At 33.2% G+C, this 18,622-nt stretch overlaps 2 protein-coding genes and 1 long non-coding RNA gene across 5 annotated transcripts; 1 reads left to right on the top strand and 2 right to left on the bottom strand.

Annotated features, from left to right (window-relative positions):
* Window positions 1–563: 563 nt before the first annotated feature.
* On the bottom strand, window positions 564–2,439 carry LOC130612182 (uncharacterized). Of its 2 annotated transcripts, XR_008975403.1 has the most exons (4): window positions 2,266–2,439; window positions 1,973–2,154; window positions 934–1,365; window positions 564–641 (listed from the first exon to the last, which is right to left on the bottom strand). XR_008975403.1 is itself a non-coding variant. In XM_057433481.1 (3 exons), exons 1-3 carry the CDS (start codon window positions 2,432–2,434, stop codon window positions 1,297–1,299), a joined length of 420 nt encoding a protein of 139 aa, XP_057289464.1. In that variant the 5' UTR covers window positions 2,435–2,439; the 3' UTR covers window positions 564–1,296. The 2 variants fall into 2 exon arrangements, 1 of the variants encoding a protein (XP_057289464.1); XM_057433481.1 differs by having other exon boundaries at window positions 564–1,365.
* On the top strand, window positions 1,116–4,137 carry LOC130612183 (uncharacterized). The gene is made up of 3 exons (XR_008975404.1): window positions 1,116–1,253; window positions 2,281–2,464; window positions 3,830–4,137. It is a non-coding gene; the product is annotated as an uncharacterized LOC130612183 (long non-coding RNA).
* A 5,744-nt stretch (window positions 4,138–9,881) lies between these two features.
* On the bottom strand, window positions 9,882–16,134 carry LOC130612685 (uncharacterized). Of its 2 annotated transcripts, XM_057434038.1 has the most exons (6): window positions 15,924–16,134; window positions 12,950–13,096; window positions 12,411–12,547; window positions 11,452–11,529; window positions 10,856–11,032; window positions 9,882–10,145 (listed from the first exon to the last, which is right to left on the bottom strand). In XM_057434038.1, exons 2-6 carry the CDS (start codon window positions 12,978–12,980, stop codon window positions 9,933–9,935), a joined length of 636 nt encoding a protein of 211 aa, XP_057290021.1. In that variant the 5' UTR covers window positions 12,981–13,096; window positions 15,924–16,134; the 3' UTR covers window positions 9,882–9,932. The 2 variants fall into 2 exon arrangements, with proteins under 2 accessions (XP_057290021.1, XP_057290020.1); XM_057434037.1 differs by lacking the exon at window positions 15,924–16,134 and having other exon boundaries at window positions 12,950–13,135.
* Window positions 16,135–18,622: the final 2,488 nt, after the last annotated feature.

An 18,622-nucleotide genomic window follows, 5' to 3' on the forward strand; every position in this document is an offset into this window, starting at 1 on the left:
AGGCAGCCTGTTAGTATGCTCAAATCACCTAAAGTGTCAAGCAAAACTGTTGCACCGAAGTCTTTAATCAAGCATTGGTTAGAGAAAAAGTATGTTTTCTTAATGAAGTCAGAGTTGAATACAAGGGTGTTTGTTAAGGATACCAGATGCGAATAAATACGATCATGATGCTATACTTTATAAAAAGTGTGAAAAGCCACCGTCCTCACCAGGTGCAAGAAGTCCAGGAATCGAGGTTGAAAATTACAATAAAAATATAATGAATATTATATTAGCACTGTATTTCCTTAAAAAAAGCACCCACTCATGCATATTCCATACTTTTACTAGTCACAAGTCCGATCTCTAGTAGAAACACTAAAAATTGTTGAGCTAAAATCACTTTAACATTTTGCCATTCTAATTTTCTGCCACCCAATCAAAATTAATATAAGCTAGAAGAATTTATTACGGCGCTTGAAAAATTTATAATCCTCTCTGATATAAAAGTTGTAAATTATTTAAAAATTAATCGATTTAATTTTCTTCGGCATTAGTTCTTCCCGCTCCTCCACATCTATCAGGTGCATATTTAAGGATTGATGCCGTACACGCACGAACTTCTCCTTCTGTCGCATTCTTTTGATGTTTGATAACAGTTTCTACAACGTAACAAAATTCTTATCACATATTGATGGAGGTAGTTTACAGTACAACAGCTGGACAAATAGATTTCCTCAGATTAATGTGTATTTTTCCCCCTGAACGTCGACCCCTCGAAATGGCGGGAAAAACTTAATACAAACTTGTCGGTTTGGATTAGCACTTTAATAAGAGCTATTGTATTTATTTGTACATATTTTAACCGACAATAAATAAATTAACAACAACAAACTAAAACGCTTACAAGCACATATATAAATTGAATATTAGGAATAGGATTTTTTTACTAACCGACAACAGCTTTATATAAGTTCATCCTTGCAAACCCAACCTTTTCACTTTTTCCCTTCCCTTTCATGTTGAGTGCCGACATTACTTCATTATTCATGATTCTATAATGAAAGTGGAATAAAAGTAAAACAATCGACATCGTAAGCGCATTTAATATATAGTTGCGAGTCCATTAGGCTGCGGGGCCGCATTCCGTAAACTATTCATTCAATTAAATAATTCTTGGACCTCGTGCACGATTTTTTTATGGAGAAGATGAAACGAAGCATGTGGGCACAACAAAGTGATTTTCCACTACCACTGTAAACTACACAACAAAGGTTAGTACATTTTAAATTCTCTAAGGGGTACTTATGCTTTGACTCACTTTAACAGAACATTTTTCACATTTTCGCGAATTTTTGAGCCACCAACTCTTGATAACTGGGATAGCTGTAAAATGAAACATATATCAATAAATATATTTCTAGCTACAGGTGCACACAAACACAAAAGTAGAAAAGTAGTATTTAGCTAGCTATAGTTGTTTCCAGGAGGGACAACAAAGGCAGTTCTTTAAGCTGTGTTCACACTTCATTAGAAGTGTAAGAATTCTCAGATCCAGGTTAACATTATCAAATTTTGAAAAAGAAAACAAGGAACTTTTGAGAAAAATGAGTGGCATATTTGGATTTATCAGCAAAAATTATATAACATAGGAAATTTAGAATACCAAGAGATTATTAGAACAGGATTTATTGTAATTTAAAGTTTTTAAATTTTATAAGAGTTAAAAAATTTCACTGCAGTTAATTTGTGTGGTCATTTCTTCATACAACATCAAAAGTTTGGCAGTTGTACTTAGTGTATAAACTTGAAAATTTGCATGTTTCCATAAATTTTGATGCTGAATTTAAATATGTTGGTCATTTTTGTTAAAAATGATCAGAAAATTCCAAGCATGTTAACCCGGATCCGAGAATAAGTGAACATGCTGTCAGGCTAAATAGTGTGTTTCATGTATCCTTTGGGAAAAAATGAATGTAAATGTTTAACTGACCAATCTATCATAGTTTGACTTGTCTTTTAATGTCTCCTCAAACTCTATTAGCTCTTGAACACTCTTTAGCAGTTCAAATGGCTCCTGTGGTTGAGCTGTGTCCGGCTCTGCTGCTTTTTCATTTTGTCTTCCCAACAAATTCCTGATATCGGTTAGGAGATACAATACCCTCTTCTGAAACTCTAAATCATAATTGGATTTTTTATTTACTAAATATATATATACCATGTATTTCAGTGGGATATTTTAAACATATCTATTTTATTGAATCCTGCTTTGTAATTACAACTTACTTCCTGTCGACATAGGAAAGGGATCGTTTCCAGAACTTCCACCTGCATTCTGTGATCCAGATGGTGTTTGTCTTACTGGACTGACATGCTTCCTCTTTAAACTATTTGGTGGTGTATGTGTTGGTGTTGTGTTTTGATGTTGTATCAATGGTCTGACTTCTGGTGACATGATGGAGGAGTCTGTAAGCACATAAAAAAGGTATTTAATATCAATGTTGTATTAAGGGTATAAAAAAGTGCGAGAATAAAAGCGTGCAAAATAAAAAAGTGTGAAACTTGTTATCCCATGAAAACACTAAAATCGCACTTCCTAAAAATGTTGCCGATTAACACTAATTAATTCCGCCCTAATCTAAAAAAATTGAGGGACTAAAATTAATCCCACACTTTTTTTATTTTCACACTTATTCAATACTAGTGGTGTGTGCAGGTCTCTGGTATAAAGCAAGTAGTGATCACCAAGTTAATTTTCTTATTTTTGTTATAATTTTAGTGTAAGAATTGTAATTTATCAAGCAAGCAAGCACTCTATTTTTTAATAGAATTCCACAGGTGCACAAAATGTATTGAAGGAACCTTCAAGCAGACAATACAATCATAAGTTTTCAATCCTCTACGTTTATTTATCAGCATTTTCACTTCTGCATAGTTATGAATGTCTTTCAAGTACTTAAATGTCACAATTTTTTGCGAATCGATCGAGTTCAGATATTTCGCGGGATTAAATTTTAGTCAATATGCCTTTTTCATGAAAAGTTGGATTTTTTAAGTCAAAACAAATTAAAAGAATTTACATGGGCTTTGGAACAAAACATGCAGCTTTTTAAATATGATGATTTATAACTAAGAATTACTAAATACTTGATATTTAGCTTCAGCTATATATTTTTTTGTCACAATGTTTTCGAATAGATTGCTATAAATGCTTGCATATGCCAGGCACGCCCTCTTATAAGGCAGCCTGTTAGCATGCTCCAACCACCTGTATGTGTCAAGCATAACTGGGGCACATGAAAGCAAAATAGCAAAAATTTTAAATGGTTATTGAATCAAAAGTTATATCTTCAAATAGATTGCTATAAGTATGCTTGCATGTGCCAGGCACGCCCTCTTATAAGGCAGCCTGTCAGCATGCTCCAACCACCTGTATGTGTCAAGCATAACTGGTGCACATGAAAGCAAAATAGCAAAAATTTTAAATGGTTATTGAATCAAAAGTTATATCTTCAAATAGATTGCTATAAGTATGCTTGCATGTGCCAGGCACGCCCTCTTATAAGGCAGCCTGTCAGCATGCTCCAACCACCTGTATGTGTCAAGCATAACTGGTGCACATGAAAGCAAAATAGCAAAAAATTTAAATGGTTATTGAATCAAAAGTTATATCTTCAAATAAATTAGTAAACGTATGCTTGCATATGCCAGGCATGCATTAAATCACTTCGGCAATTTTTTGCCGACATGGAAAAATTTGATTTAAAATAATTTAGGGTCAAACGATTTATTTCTAGAATGTGTCAAATAAATATGCGTGAAAATTTTAGCTAACTTTTTCTTTCTTTAGATTCTGCTACGAATGCTACCGAAGCAAAGTTTACGAATTAGCATATGCTGTACAGAAATACTTTACTCACGTCTGTGGTTCTTCGCCCTTTTCGCCTTGTGAGTTGATACGAACTTCTTAGGGGCTTAGGCGCGAATTTCCTCATCGAAAGTTTCCCGCCAATGACTAGGAGGGATATTACATGCGACAAAGTAAAGGTTTAAATATGTGAAAGCGAAGTAAATAAACAGTTATTATTGTATTATAAATTATAATTTGACAAAATGGATTGTATTTTAAATGTCTCACATCCATAATACAAGTTGAAATATTTGTTTCTCTCAAAATACGAGGACAAAAAACCCCCTGATAAATATTACAAAAAATAAATCGAACGTTTGGTACGCTCTGTTGAAAAAAAATCCATTGAATGTTTTGTGTACATTTCATGTTTGTGTTCATTCATTCTCTGATGTTATGTCACAAAAGTTTTAACATAGCATAAGAGAATGAATGCACATTCGGCTCTTATGTAAAAAAGTACATAGATGCGGCTGTAAAGTTGCAAACAAATGGTAATATTTTGAAGTAGTAAAACTGCAGTAAAATTAGCGATATATATGAAAAACAACATAACGTCGGCATTAATATATCCAATCGCTGACAAATTACAAAAAAATTAAGTAAAACGTGCGTTCTTTATTTCTAGTTTATGACGATCTTTAACAAACACCGAGTACGCTTCGTTATTTTGTTGGACAGTTTGGAACACTTCTATGAACGTCTGTTTGAGATATAACTTTGCAGGCCAGTGTGAGACGAACTAAAACAAATAAGATTTGAACGGAACAGATTCTCGGTAAAAAGTTAATTTGGTGCAACGTTGAATAAACGTCGATAAGACGTCGGTTGAATCAACGTTGCAGTGCAACGTTGAATAAACGTCGATAAGACGTCGGTTGAATCAACGTTGCGGGTGCGACGTTGAATAGACGTCGGTTGAATCAACGTTGCGGGAGTGACGTTGAATAAACGTCGATAAGACGTCGGTTGAATCAACGTTGCAGTACGACGTTGAATAAACGTCGGTTTTACGATCGTTGAAACAACGTCTTTTTTCGACGTTGTATCAACGTTGATATCACGTCGGTTGAAACAACGTTGTGGAAACGACGTTGAAAAGACGTCGATGATGCGACGTTGTATTCATGTCGGAGGGCAACGTTGAAAAGACGTTGAATTTACGTCGGTTGCATCGACGTTGCAGACCCAACGTTGATTAGACGTTGAATGTTGGTTGCGACGTCGCGACCAGAATTCAACGTCTAATCAACGTTGAAAAGACGTCGTGTGCCCACTGGGATTTATTGTTATCATTCTGCTTGGAAAATAATTAAAATGCCAAACTAGCTAGCCGTCAAGATTAATTCAGTATTCTCATAAGAGCATCCTATCACAAAAAGATATCAGCAAAGAGGTATTCCTTGCAACTAAATTTTTTGTTTACTGGCATAATTTTAGGTTGAATCTATCTGACCTATTTCTGAGGTTAGAATAGCTTTTAAAATTTTCTGAATCTGTATCTTAGTCAAAATTGATATGCTGTCAAAATGGCTTATCGGTGTCTCTGAAAAGGGCTAAATTCTGAAACTCGGAAAGTATGATGATAATAGAACTATTATTTGGCTCAATTTCATCAAACCAATCTAAAACCATATCATACCAAATCTCAAGTCAATATTTTAATTTTTACTAAAGTTATGGAACGCTATATAAACTTGGTTTAGACTTATTGTTATTTTTTTATGTTCACTGCTTTGTAATTTGTATTAAAACTCTTGAGATAAAATATTACAGTGGTGAGCTGTTAAATATCTACCACAATCTTCAGTACATCCTGGATTTAACCATATGCCTGATTGAGCGCTCGATCAAATTTGATTGAGTTCGATTTTTTGAAATTTCTTCATAGCGTGTTGAAATAGGCCTAGCAAGAATCAGTTTAAGAAAATCTTCCTACCTTTTTCTCTTTCTCAAAATGGCTTTGTAAATTTTTTATGCCTCGTGTAAAATTATATTTTATCAGATTGGTTTAAAAGCACTCCTTAACAAGTTTCAAGTCAATAACTTTATTTTTTTTACTGAAGCCATTGCACTTTTTTTCTTGAATTAGGCGGGGTAAATATGCAGTCAATGATAAAATGGCTCCGACGGTTAACCTACTGCCTTTTTACATTTTTTATTGTAACCAAAGCATATAAGGTAATAAAACATGCCCACTAATAACAACCTGGTATAATTTAAAACGTAATGTATATATATTTTGTAAAAAAAACATTTTCATTATTTTGTGCAAAATTATTTTGTCTATAAAGGACATGGGCGGCAATTTTATGCAACGTCATTCTTTGCAAAAAGCTGCAAATTAAACCTGGCCACTTGGAAACAAGTTGAGTTTTTTTCTTTTGTTCTTATCTTAATAGTTTGCTAGGTATAGTGTGCTAGCTAGCTATTTTTCTAGTTTTAATAAACTTTACCAGCTATTGAAATATTGTCATGTAAGCAGTATTACTTTATGATGTCTTATTTTATACTCTCATTGCTTAGTAATGCTTTTTATTAATTTTTTCACTTTGAAAAAAACTTGATACTGCTGATACACCTCCTCCGCCATTTTAATACGAACAGCTTCCTCCTGTTGGTCACAGACTCGCCGCCTCGCCAAAATGTTTTGCATGACGCAATAATTATTTAATATATACGCGCCAATCAGGTTTCATATCGGACCAGCCTCCTCCAGGGCCATGTTCGTATCGCCGTCCCGGGGTCAGAAAAGATACAAGATGCCCTGGGGACGAGGTTGGAAGAATCGGTTAAACGAATAAAAATAGAAAAGCCAAATTTCCGGAGCGAAGGCAATAAAGCGCAATACGAAAGGAATATTGCTTAGAAAAATGCATTAATAAAGCAGATAAGCAGCTTGAAAACCAACAACTCAATGCATCTAGTGAATCTCTTAAAGAAGGTAAGGAACTTCTTAAAAAGTATCAGAAACTTATTCGTATGGCTGATAGAGAGGAAACCGGTTGGCATTTTGTTAAGGAGTATTTGTCTGATGACTTAGCATCTGATTCAGCCGATGAAAAACAAATTAAGATGGCAAGGTCGAAAGCATCAGCAAAGCGAAAAACATTCGAACAATCTAAAAGAAATAAGTACGCTAATAAGAAATATTTCAATCAGTACGAGTCCAAGAACTTTTACTCTAAAAACTTTGCTCCAAGATCTTATCGTGATGAACCTACTGATTTAATGAAAAAAGGTTTCGATTTTAGAAAGAACAAGTTCGATAGAAACTGTTATGTCTGCGGAAAAGCTGGACACTTACTCTACAACTGCCCCGACAAAAACAAATTCAGTTAAAGGTCGTTTAAGAAAACATATACAGTTTTGGGAAAAGGAACTTGAATGCTCTACCTTTGTATTGAACATATAGCACATGGATATATCTTCCTTTTACTGCACATCCACCATCTTTTTTCGCAAAACACAATTAGTCGAGCCTTAAACACAGTGAATTTGTTGAAACAGCTATTATAGAACTTTTAGATAAGGGTTTAATACAAGAACTTACAGAACAACCTTACTGTTGCAATCCTCTCACAGTCGTCGAGGGTAAAAAACTTAGAATGGTACTCGATCTAAGACACGTCAACAATTATTTGCAACAAATTAAATTTAAATTCGAAGATCTGAAAACGTTGGCCGATAATTGGGGAAAAAGACTTTTTTACCACTTTTGACTTAGTATCTGGCTACCATCACGTAAAAATACACCCCAGCCATAAAAAATATCTTGGTTTTAGGTGGGTATTTAAAAATGGCATAACAAGATATTTCCAGTTTCTAGTACTTGCATTTGGTTTAGCTACTGCATTTTACGTTTTTACGAAATTGCTACGACCGTTAATAAAAAAGTGGAGAAAAATAGAAATTAAGTCGGTAGTCTATCTTGATGACGGAATAAATGCTTCATCTTCTTTTCTCGCATGTAAGGAAGCCATCAAATTAGTTACTCAAGATTTAACAAAAGCCGGTTTTGTGATTAATTACGAAAAAAGGCAAGCTAGAGCCTAGACAAAAAGGTGAGTGGTTGGGAACAGTCGTCGATACCACTGCTATGAAATTTTACGTCCTAGAAAGAAAATTAAGTAAGCTTTTTACCTTGATAAACATACAACATCGCAAATTCTTTTTACTGACGTAAGCGAGAACTTTTACGGGAGCTTTATGTTAAAAAGGCTAGGAAAGATGTTATGTCATGGCAAGTTCAACAACACTGAGATAAGAACAAGTTCAACCGAACGCGAACTATTAGCTATAAAATATTCTATGGAATCTTTCGCACATCCCTTGAAAAACGAGTCCGTAAATATCAGAACCGATAACTTCTCTGCCTCAAGAATTCTAGAAATTGGAAGTACAAAACCACATTTACATTCTATAGCTGTAGATAATTTTAAAATTTGTGTACAAAACGACATCCAAATTTCACCAACGTGGATACACAGGGAACAAAATCATACGGCTGACAAATTAAGCAAGTTGATCGACACAGATGATTGGTCCATTGATAATTCTTCATTCACAAGCATTATTAAGGTCTTTGGTGAAGTTCAATTCGATCGTTTTGCGGACAATTTTAACAGCAAAGTTATCGATTTTAATTCGAAGTTTTAATGTCCCGGTTCATTAGGCGTTGATGCTTTTACACAAGACTGGTCAGATTGCGATAATAATTGGCTTTGCTCACCAATCAAATTAATAAACACGACTATTAAACATTTAAAAGTGTGCAAAGCAAAAGGCATATTAATAATCCCAGAATGGTATTCAAGCTCCTTTTAGCCATATCTATCTCATAATGGAAAATTTTATGACTTTGTTAAACGAATTTACTATTTCAATCCGTTTTATAGAAGTACTTGTGATAATTCCGTTTTTAAAGGGCACGCAAACTTTAGAACATTAGCGTTATATATAGATTTTTGTAATTTGTAGGTTAAATATAATTGTCAAAAAGTTAATGCAACGGCCAACAGCCAAAAGTCAGGAAAAGTGCCAAAAGTAAGAAAGAATCCCAACCGAGGAATTTTTTGAGTTGTAACCTATCGTAATTTAAGAACCTGCTTTAATAGACGTTTGTTAAACACCAGTGCACAACCCGCAAGGGGTTTAAACTTATTCAGTGCACCAACCGAGAGAAGTTTCCGCTTAACCCGAGAGGGTTTAAAAAACAAATTTTAGTGCTCCACCCGAGAAGGGGTGTGCACCACCCGAGAAGGGGTGTGCACCACCCGAGAGGGGTATTTAGCAAATTAAAAAGCACGACCTCAGAGGTTTTAACCAAGATATTTGCTTGGAAGTTGTGTTTTCATGTTAATATGTTGTGTTATATGAAACCTTAGAAACTGATATTTCTTATTTTTAAAACTGTTTAGCAAATGATTGACGTATTACTTCCTGAATATAACGGAGATAACATATTTGAAGCCCCATCTAACTTCCGTGCTAATGCAAATTTTACTAGGATAAAGATTGCTAAGTGTAGCATGGAACCTATTTCATTGTCTGTTTGTCTGTGACATCATTGTCTGTTGCAGAGTAGCAGGCTCTTCCTTTCCTTGTAGTTGAATGTAGTAGAGCGTTATTTTTCGTAGCGACGGTAAAATTCAAATTGCGTGTGTTTCCTTCACAAGTCGACAGCTTGATTTCTTCTTGGAGTGCATGGCTGTCCTTTTTTTAGATTATGGATGCGCGTAATTTGCGCACTTGCATGCAGTGCAGAATCCGAAAGCTCGAAATCTTCAAGGGAAATCGCTTCTATCAAATTAGCATTATTGGATGTCATTATAGTTTCTGCTGTTATTATGTTTGGAACCCTACATTGTACCTTTATCACGAAAAAAAAAATACTATTTGGATAGATAAAAATGCCAGCGAGCCCCAGACAATGTTTTGGTTAACATTAAAAAAGAAATGGTGAGCGGTCCACTGAAAATATATGACTACATTGTTTTACTACGACAAACATGTATTTAAAAATTTAATAAATATTTCTCTTTTATAATAAACTATACATCAATCTTAAGTGCATTCTAACCAACGTGATCTCCACTTCTTCCAAAACGGCAAACATTTGTAAATCATTTGATAACGGTGCTGTGGTTGGGCATGTGTCAGTGATGGGAAATTTGTGGAACACGTCACGTGTTGTATCTAGTTTGGATTGCAGGAATATCATTGGCGTTCTTTCTTCTGCTTTTTCTTGAAAAAACTAAAATAAAAAAGTAATCTTGTAATTAGAGAATAAGTTTTCCCTGATATTATTTTGACTTTTTTATTTGTTAATTAATAATAATAATAATCCATATTTCCCCAAATTGTAATTTATATTGCCCGATTTTGAATCTATATTGCCCGATTTTGAATCTATATTGCCCGATTTGGAATCTATATCGCCCGATTTTTAATCTATATTGCCCGATTTTTAATCTAAATTGCCCCGATTTTTAATCTATATTGCCCCGATTTGTAGTCTATATTGCCCCAATTTGTAATCTATATTGCCCCGATTTGCAATCTATAATGCCCGATTTTTAATCTATATTAATTTGATTTGTATCCATATTGTCCCGATTTATAATTTACATTGCCCGATTTTTAATCTATATTGCCCGATTTTTAATCTAAATTGCCCCGATTTTTAATCTATATTGCCCCGATTTGTAGTCTATATTGCCCCAATTTGTAATCTATATTGCCCCGATTTGCAATCTATAATGCCCGATTTTTAATCTATATTAATTTGATTTGTAATCCATATTGTCCCGATTTGTAATTTACATTGCCCGATTTTTAATCTATATTGCCCGATTTTTAATCTAAATTGCCCCGATTTTTAATCTAAATTGCCCCGATTTGTAGTCTATATTGCCCCGATTTGCAACTTCAAGATAGACTATTTTTTAGTATCATCCGGCATACCTTCACACTACTTTGAAGGACAACTGCTAGCCGTTTGAAACACAATAGGAGACGTTTCAATCTTTTGAATAAGCCTTGTCGTTTTGCACCATTATATTTCTCTTCTGTGAAAATAGCTTTTACTGTTGGGATTGTATTTTTGGTGATTGCAAAGAATTCTAACATAATATCTTGATCCTAAAAAAATAAGCAATTAAAAATCATAAAGTGCAGAAAATATCTGAATACCCTTTCCATACCTATAAAATGTGAAATTTTTACACACTGTTAAAAACCATATTATTATTAATTTTGTTCTTGTCTTTATGTTATGTTTTACAAGATTTTGTTTATCATTTTGTAAGTTCATTATACTTAAAATTGTAATTTGGTTTCCTGCTAAAATAACATATTTTGAGAATGTTGGCAGTGTACCTAATTACTGAATAAATTTTCCGTTTTATTGACACTAGTGAGTATTACCCGCTAAACCTGCCACTAATATGGCTCAATAGTAAATTTATTTAAAAATGTAGCTATGTACGTTTGGTAGAAAAATAGTTAGATGTATCATTGAGACAGAGCAAGATTTGAAAAATAATTAGATTTCTACTTACTTTCCTTCCATCCAATGGCACCATAAATGTTGGGCAAAAATTGGTTTGATTGCATCCTCGCTCGCTGATAAAGTTACCCTAATCAATAAGTGATAAAAAAGTGTACATAAATTGTTACAACCATAGCAGATAGACTTCTTTATTTCTAAGCTCATTCTTTTTGGTTTATTTTTAGAATTTCGTATAAACTTTAAAGTTTGTTAACTTTTAGCCCTTGGTCTGCTTTGTCGGTCTTAACCCATGGCTTTTTGTTTATGTTTTGCAAAATATTTATCATCCATATTAAGTTGTCTCTCCTTAAAAAATCAAAAATTTATTGTTGTAGGAGCATGGTGTATATTTTTTATAATGAATTTGATGCTCTTAGTTTTGTTGAATTCGAATTCTAAAATGTTCTTAGATATAGAATATTAACTCATCCATTCAGTTACAGTTTATTTTCAATTTTCTTCTTAATAATGGGTCTACCCTTTATTGTTTTCAGAAAATCTGATACCCTAAATTTTTGTTTATAAATGTACAATTATGGACAACCAATGATGGAGATATTTCAAATGCAACGTGGTAAGTACAATAGAGTATTGTGGGTAATTGTAAATAAAAATATGTGCAAAAAAATTGGCACGCGATATACTATCTTCGAAATACTGAAATTTTAAACAACTACTTTAAAGGTTTTTGCACGAGCTTTTTTACATATCTCTGACAAGTCGAGCTAGTCAATCACAACATATTTTGCCAGAGTTTATGTATTTATTTTAAAACATATTACGCTAAATTATTTAAAATAAGAAATAACATTCGAGACTTCACATGAGACTATACATATAGCGAAAGAATTTTCCATAAATACAAGAATGTTAATATATTGATATACTGACATTACACTAGTTCCAACGGAAACCCAAAGCACGTATTTTTTTTTCAATACATAAAATAAAGATAATGCATCTACTTACTAAATCACATCTTGCAAGACGAGATTGTCTGTGACATGAAATTATATTTCGTTTTACAATTTCCTTTGCTTTTTTTGACGATGACAAATTTAGTTTTGTAGATTTAGCGAATAGATCTTGCCAGCTATCTAGTAAAGCTGCAATAGACAACAAATTAAAAAACTTTTATTCTTTAAACAATTATTTTTTATTTTTCATATTTAAAATAATTTAACAAATGCATTAATACAGATGCATTTCAGTTAAAATTCCTTTAAATATTGTTTAGGACAAAAAACCAACACATTTCAAAGATAAAAGCCTTCATTCTCACATTTTCTGGTAGTAAACCAGCCTCAAAATTTCAAATGAAAATGAAAAAGTAAAATCACAAACTCCTAGCTCCTCAGAAAACTTACTGAAGTTATCTGTTGCTAGTATTCTTTTAACACCTCTTTCAACTGGCTGTCACTTGACACGGGTCATGATAACTCAAGAAGCATACGACTTTAATTTATAGGTATATACCTCAACTTAATTCATTTTAAAATAAGTCTTACCTATACAAAAAATAATTCCATATAACTTCATCGTGAATCTTGGGAAAACATCTGATGTTCAACGCAGCTAGGGCCCTCCTAAAGAAGGAAGTGTAAAAATCTCTTCTTAGCCCAGTCTGAATCCTAATTCACTGTCGTTGTTTATTTCTAAATAAAATTTGCGTCATTATACTAGATAACAATTCGTGCTTTTAGCAAATGTTTTTATGTTTTAAATACATTACTAATCTCACAGTTGTTCTTTTAAAGTTAATAGAATTTATCGCATGTATGCATCTAAATTGGATTGGAAACGCTCTATTTGAGAGATTAACAGCATTTCAGTTGTCTGCATAATTTTCCAGCTTAAGATTTTTTTATTTGGGATTATGCTGTAATTTTCCTTTAACAATTCCTCTTCAAAAATATCCAAATAATAGTTTAGTAAAACAACTTGTAAAACAATTCGTCTACAAACAACGCGATGCTGAATGTTAGAGAATAGTAAAAACGTAAGCTAGAATAACACTATGCCTAGTTCTACCACATCATACAACATAGCTACAGTCAAGTGGGAAGAAGAATCAGAAGCTGAAAAACTGACACAATCCCGGAACATTTAAAAATTATGTAGAAAAAAAAGTTTTAACTTCTTGTAATATTGATTTTTTTTGTTTACTCAAAATAAATTATGACCCCCATCGCACTTTTCACCACTCTGTTCAACCGCACACGAACCAAAATAGCATAAAATAGATTAATTATTTCATCAATCAGGCATTGTTAGTTGTGCAAAAGATGTCTAATTAAAAATAGATCTTATCACAGCAGTCAGTTCATAAAGTACTTAAAAGAACAGATTGTCAATTTTAAAGCTTTGTTAACATGGATATTTAAAGAGATTTTTACTTTCAAGAAACGTAATGCCCTTTTTTCCAACTTCAGCGTGAGATTATTATTAAAAAAAATTCTTATTGTGCTTTACATCATAAATTACTCTTTACTTTAAAAGGCGGACACCTCTGATTAGCGGACACTTTGTCCATGCACCGGCCGTTTTCTGGTCAAAGTCTCAAAACTTTCTAATTAGCGGACACTCATTTAGCGGACACTCCAATTATTTCTCTCAAACAATTTCTCTCCAAACAGTCCAAAAAGTAGGGAGCAGCATACAAAAATAATAAAAAATTGAATAATTTTAAAATATTTATTTTGAACACTTTGAAACTATACAAGAAATGTCAGCTTTTACAGCCTCAAATTTCTTCGCAAGACAGTCAATCAACTTTTGTTGTCTATAAAATTATATATAACTGGTAGTCCAGACCATATCCACCTCCACGATTAACCCTCTTTCCACAAACCTCAGCTGTAGTCGAAGTGTTCGAGACTTTCAAGAACATGAAACATATTTTTGATATGTTTTGTGGCATGTGTACAACAATGCTTTCGTTTTGTAAAGAATCAGTTCTTATTATTGCTATTGCATTTCCGTCCACCTCGTTACATGGCTCATGCATGCATTGTGTTGAAACATGTAGTTGACTGTCTACAATCAAAAATGATGAAGTAGATTGGAGAGTGAGTTCAGTAGAAAACTGTGTAATAAAATATGCGTAAAGAATCTGGAGTTGGTAAAGAAGAGGTTTTCAATATAGAAGAAAGAACTTTTTTATCCCTACTTAAAGACAGACTTGAAATTATTCGAGTCAGGAACTTAAAACAACAATCTATTAAAAAAAAATTCTCCAAGTAAAGTTTTCTAAAATAATCTTTTCGTTAGTTTTAGTTGATATTACGATGTTGATATTTGTTTGCTATTTAAAAAAAGTTATATTACGTTTAATTTAGTTGTTTTCTACTTTTTTCGTGTCTAAGTCCAGCACGTACCCGCTAATTTTTTAAGTTACACATTTCTTATACAAAATCCCATTTTCTTCAAATTTTGAGCTTACATTGCAAAATTTTCTAATAGGCGGACACCTCTAATTAGCGGACACTTTGTTCATGTACCAACAGGGCGCTAATTAGAGAGAATACTGTATACGATCCTAACAGTTGAAGTATTAAATGTACTTAACCCACTTCCAAACACAACTTTAGCAACGCCGTGTTAACAAACTTAGCCAAAGTTTATTTGGAGCTTAATATCAGGACTAAATAAAAATTATACTTTCCGCTCGAAATGGGGAAAGTTTTATGTCCACAAAGCTACTGCGCATGAGCATTTTGCATAAGTCTGGTATTAAAAACTCCATGTAAACACGACGAAAGTTAATGGCGAGTTTTAATCTCCATTATTGGCATTATCTTTCGGTTTAAACTGTGTAATTAATGTTGTTATTTCACTGGGAAACAACAGACAAACCTTAATTATAGATCTAATTCTGATACGAAACTATACTTTGTTGTGGTCATATTTCTACGGTCATGGCTTTAACAGATGAAGAAAAAAACCAAGTAGCAATTTATTTGCATACTTCTAAATATGATTCCGTTTATTTTGGTACGCTACCTACTCAAGAGCATCTACTCCTAGATAAGAAAATAACTAGTATTACAATAATATACGTTACCACGTGTCGTACCTCACAAGGTCTATGTGTTAATTGAGCTTGCAAGGTTGGTAAGCTGATTGAGAAAGTACTCTTTTTGGAAATTCTTCGCAAAGAAAAAGAAGTTATTTCTTAGCATTTCGAAAATGTATCAGCTTCATCTAAGGCTAAATAGGAATAAAAGTCCGCGTAAAAAGTAAGTGATAAACTGGAGTGGTTAAAAGACGCGTTAGATTGTTCTTTTTTTTCAATGATGAGTTCAGGCACTGGGTTTTTGTAGGCAAATCCAACTGTGAATGAAAGTATGAGTAAAAACGCTATTGGCTGTAGACAGTAAGGAGCTTGATTATCATCTTAAGCTCACCAGGAAATTCACCAGAATATGAGTTTGCATTAATATTTATTAAGGAGGATAGAAAAAGATAAAACTTCCTCCCTACCGAAATTAATTTATAGCCTGTTGATCCATCCAAATTGTAGCTTTATTGAAGATTCAGCTAATAGAACTGTAATGGTACTAGTTATCACATGGTACACACGAATATGAGGCATCTATTTATTAAGTTATGACATTTAATCTGGTTTGTATAAGTGAAGAAAATGAAAATAAAAATATTACAACAAAAAGTATATGTCATATTGTACGCGACTTCAGTTACATAATTAGTTTATCGTTAGTTCAAAACATACTTCCAAAATCGAACGGTACGGTCATTTCATGTTTCTTTCATCAAAAAGTTTATTGTGGATTTTAATCAAGCGCGGGAATAATTAAAACTTCTTAATGAAATAGACAACAATCGAATTATGTGTAGCATAAAACCCGTGACGGTAAATAGCGTGCCACAAATGAATAAATGACAAAACACAAACAATGAAACTTAATTTACCGTGACTATAACATAAGAATCTTGGCATGTGTAGAAGAGGATTTGTTTGAATATAGACCTTCTTCTGTATTCATTTTCGTTTCGCGAAATATACATAACAAACTGCTAAGCATGAAAACGAGATTATAGTTTTGAGCAAAGTTTGAGATGCTAGTTGTTTATATGCAAGTTTGACGAACGTATCAAAAAATGTTTACTTTTATAACTTTTAAACGGCAGATTTACAGTTCGTAATGAACACAGTTATAAAAGCAACCGTCATATTGAAAAAGAAGTACTTTGCGCATTACTAAAATGCTGCCTAGCATTGAGCGGGATTAGATCCGCGGTCTTCAGAATGGGAGCTACAGATAAACCCACTACAATACGTGCAGCAATATGTTAGTTATGCACTTATTCGGATGGTGTGTATATATAGGTGATTTTTTATAATTTCACATCCGTTTGTTCATTCCCAACAGAGAATGATTCACCCCGATCAGACCTCAAGTAGTAAAGGGCAAAAATAATCCGTATATTTCACGAGAAGCTACTTAGCGCATCACTAACATACTGCCTGGCAGTAAACGGAGTTCGATCCACGGCCCTGGGAGCCGCAGCCGAATCCATCTACACTACCTGCAACAATATGTTAAATAATTGGCTAAAAAATGGTAAGGGTAGCAGTAAAACTTTTATAAAAGATTTTATTTGGCAGATTTTGTCATTGTTTACATTTTAAATGAAAATAAGGGTTCTTTTTAAAGCTTTGTAAAAAACATAAGTTTTAACAATTTAACTAAGTGAAAAAACCCGATAGTTAGCTATCTTGCTAACATATACAGAGAAACGTTAAATAAACCATTACTGCAAAAATAATCTTACTTTTTTAATCTTGTTTTTACTTAAAAAAACAGTGAAAACCAGAAACCAGTAGAACGGCTATCTCGGAAAATCACATAAACCCTGCATAGCCAATTAAGCATATTTCTAATGTCCTCATATTGTAAATATATTTTCTTTGCAAATGTTTTGTGTGCAATAACTGTTCAATTGTAACAGGTTGTTTTCTATTTTTCTTGGATTGTAATAATTCGTTTAGAAGCCATAAGCATTTCAGTTACAACGGGTTTTCGTACCCTCTGAGAACATGAAAAAACTTTATAGCATAATAAGCACCTTCGATTTGTAAAAAAGATCAATTGGACTGAACTTCACTTAATATAAACAACGCAATGGTGATTGGTTTGTCTGTCGCAATTGACACTTAAAATAATTACACCAGCGTTCCCAAAGGTTGAACAACGATTGATATTTCTTCAGGGTGTTCTACACTCCACAAAATGACATATATGTTGAAAGCTCAGCAGGTAAATGTTTTAAAGAGTCATTCCTAATTTTAATTTTCAAGCGTTTTGTGATAAAGTCTAAAATAGAGAAGAGTATAGTATCTTGCTCTTGATCAAAAGTCGCAGTGAACAGCACGTATACCCTGTGGTATATTGCTCTAATGTTTTGTAGTCCCAGCGGACGCATTTGCCCCGTGACATTTTTAGCTGAAATCCAAATTGAAAGCTACTATTCGTGAAACGAATTTTTCGCTGCCGATAAAACACTTCTTATTTTTTTCGTTGTGTTACATAGACTTTCGGGTCACCAAAAACCTTTTTGTATGTGATTGTGGTTTTGTTTTCTGAAAACAGGAGTGGCCAGAAAAAACCAGAAAGGTAACACAATTACCCCTTTAAATTTCGAAGTTTTCATGTGTTTTATGTTCTTTCCTACAAGACTTGTTGGAGGTACTATGTAGTTGTTTTTGCTTTTCCAATCGTAATTTAGCGCATTTACTCCTTGTGTATTGGGACAATAAAATTTTGAATAAAACCGAAATATCTTTTTGTTGTAGTTGTCAAGATTTGCAACACTTCTGATGGTTTGCCTTGAATAAACAACATCTCGTATCAACTTCCCGAGATTTGGTTGCTCGCCCTAAGTAGTTATTTTCATCTAAGTTTTAAAATGTTAATTACCGTAATTAACTGTAATTATCAGCTCGTTTCTGATTGTTTAATTTTTATGAATTTCGATCCTCTGCAATTATATAAATACATGCTCAACATCATTTTACTCGTTAAACGTCGCCTACAAAATGTCCAAGAAATGATAAAATTTCCACAATAATATAAACACTGAACAGACAAACTGAAAGAATATCTCCAGTACAAAATAAAAATATCCACACATTTTCTGTTATGTTATAACAAGGAGGC

This window comes from Hydractinia symbiolongicarpus, chromosome 10, assembly GCF_029227915.1.
Source record: "Hydractinia symbiolongicarpus strain clone_291-10 chromosome 10, HSymV2.1, whole genome shotgun sequence".
NCBI classification, from domain to species: Eukaryota; Metazoa; Cnidaria; class Hydrozoa; order Anthoathecata; family Hydractiniidae; genus Hydractinia; species Hydractinia symbiolongicarpus.

Excerpts from the sequence above, each read along its gene's own strand:
- LOC130612182 (XM_057433481.1), bottom strand. The coding sequence starts at position 2,434 with ATGTCACCAGAAGTCAGACCATTGATACAACATCAAAACACAACACCA. Across the intron at positions 2,155-2,265 it reads CTTTCCTATGTCGACAGGAA|AGTTTCAGAAGAGGGTATTG; the intron begins GTAAGTTGTAAT and ends ATTATGATTTAG. Across the intron at positions 1,366-1,972 it reads AGTCAAACTATGATAGATTG|CTATCCCAGTTATCAAGAGT; the intron begins GTCAGTTAAACA and ends TTCATTTTACAG.
- LOC130612685 (XM_057434038.1), bottom strand. The coding sequence starts at position 12,980 with ATGAAGTTATATGGAATTATTTTTTGTATAG. Across the intron at positions 12,548-12,949 it reads TGGAATTATTTTTTGTATAG|CTTTACTAGATAGCTGGCAA; the intron begins GTAAGACTTATT and ends TGTCTATTGCAG. Across the intron at positions 11,033-11,451 it reads TGCCATTGGATGGAAGGAAA|GATCAAGATATTATGTTAGA; the intron begins GTAAGTAGAAAT and ends TTATTTTTTTAG.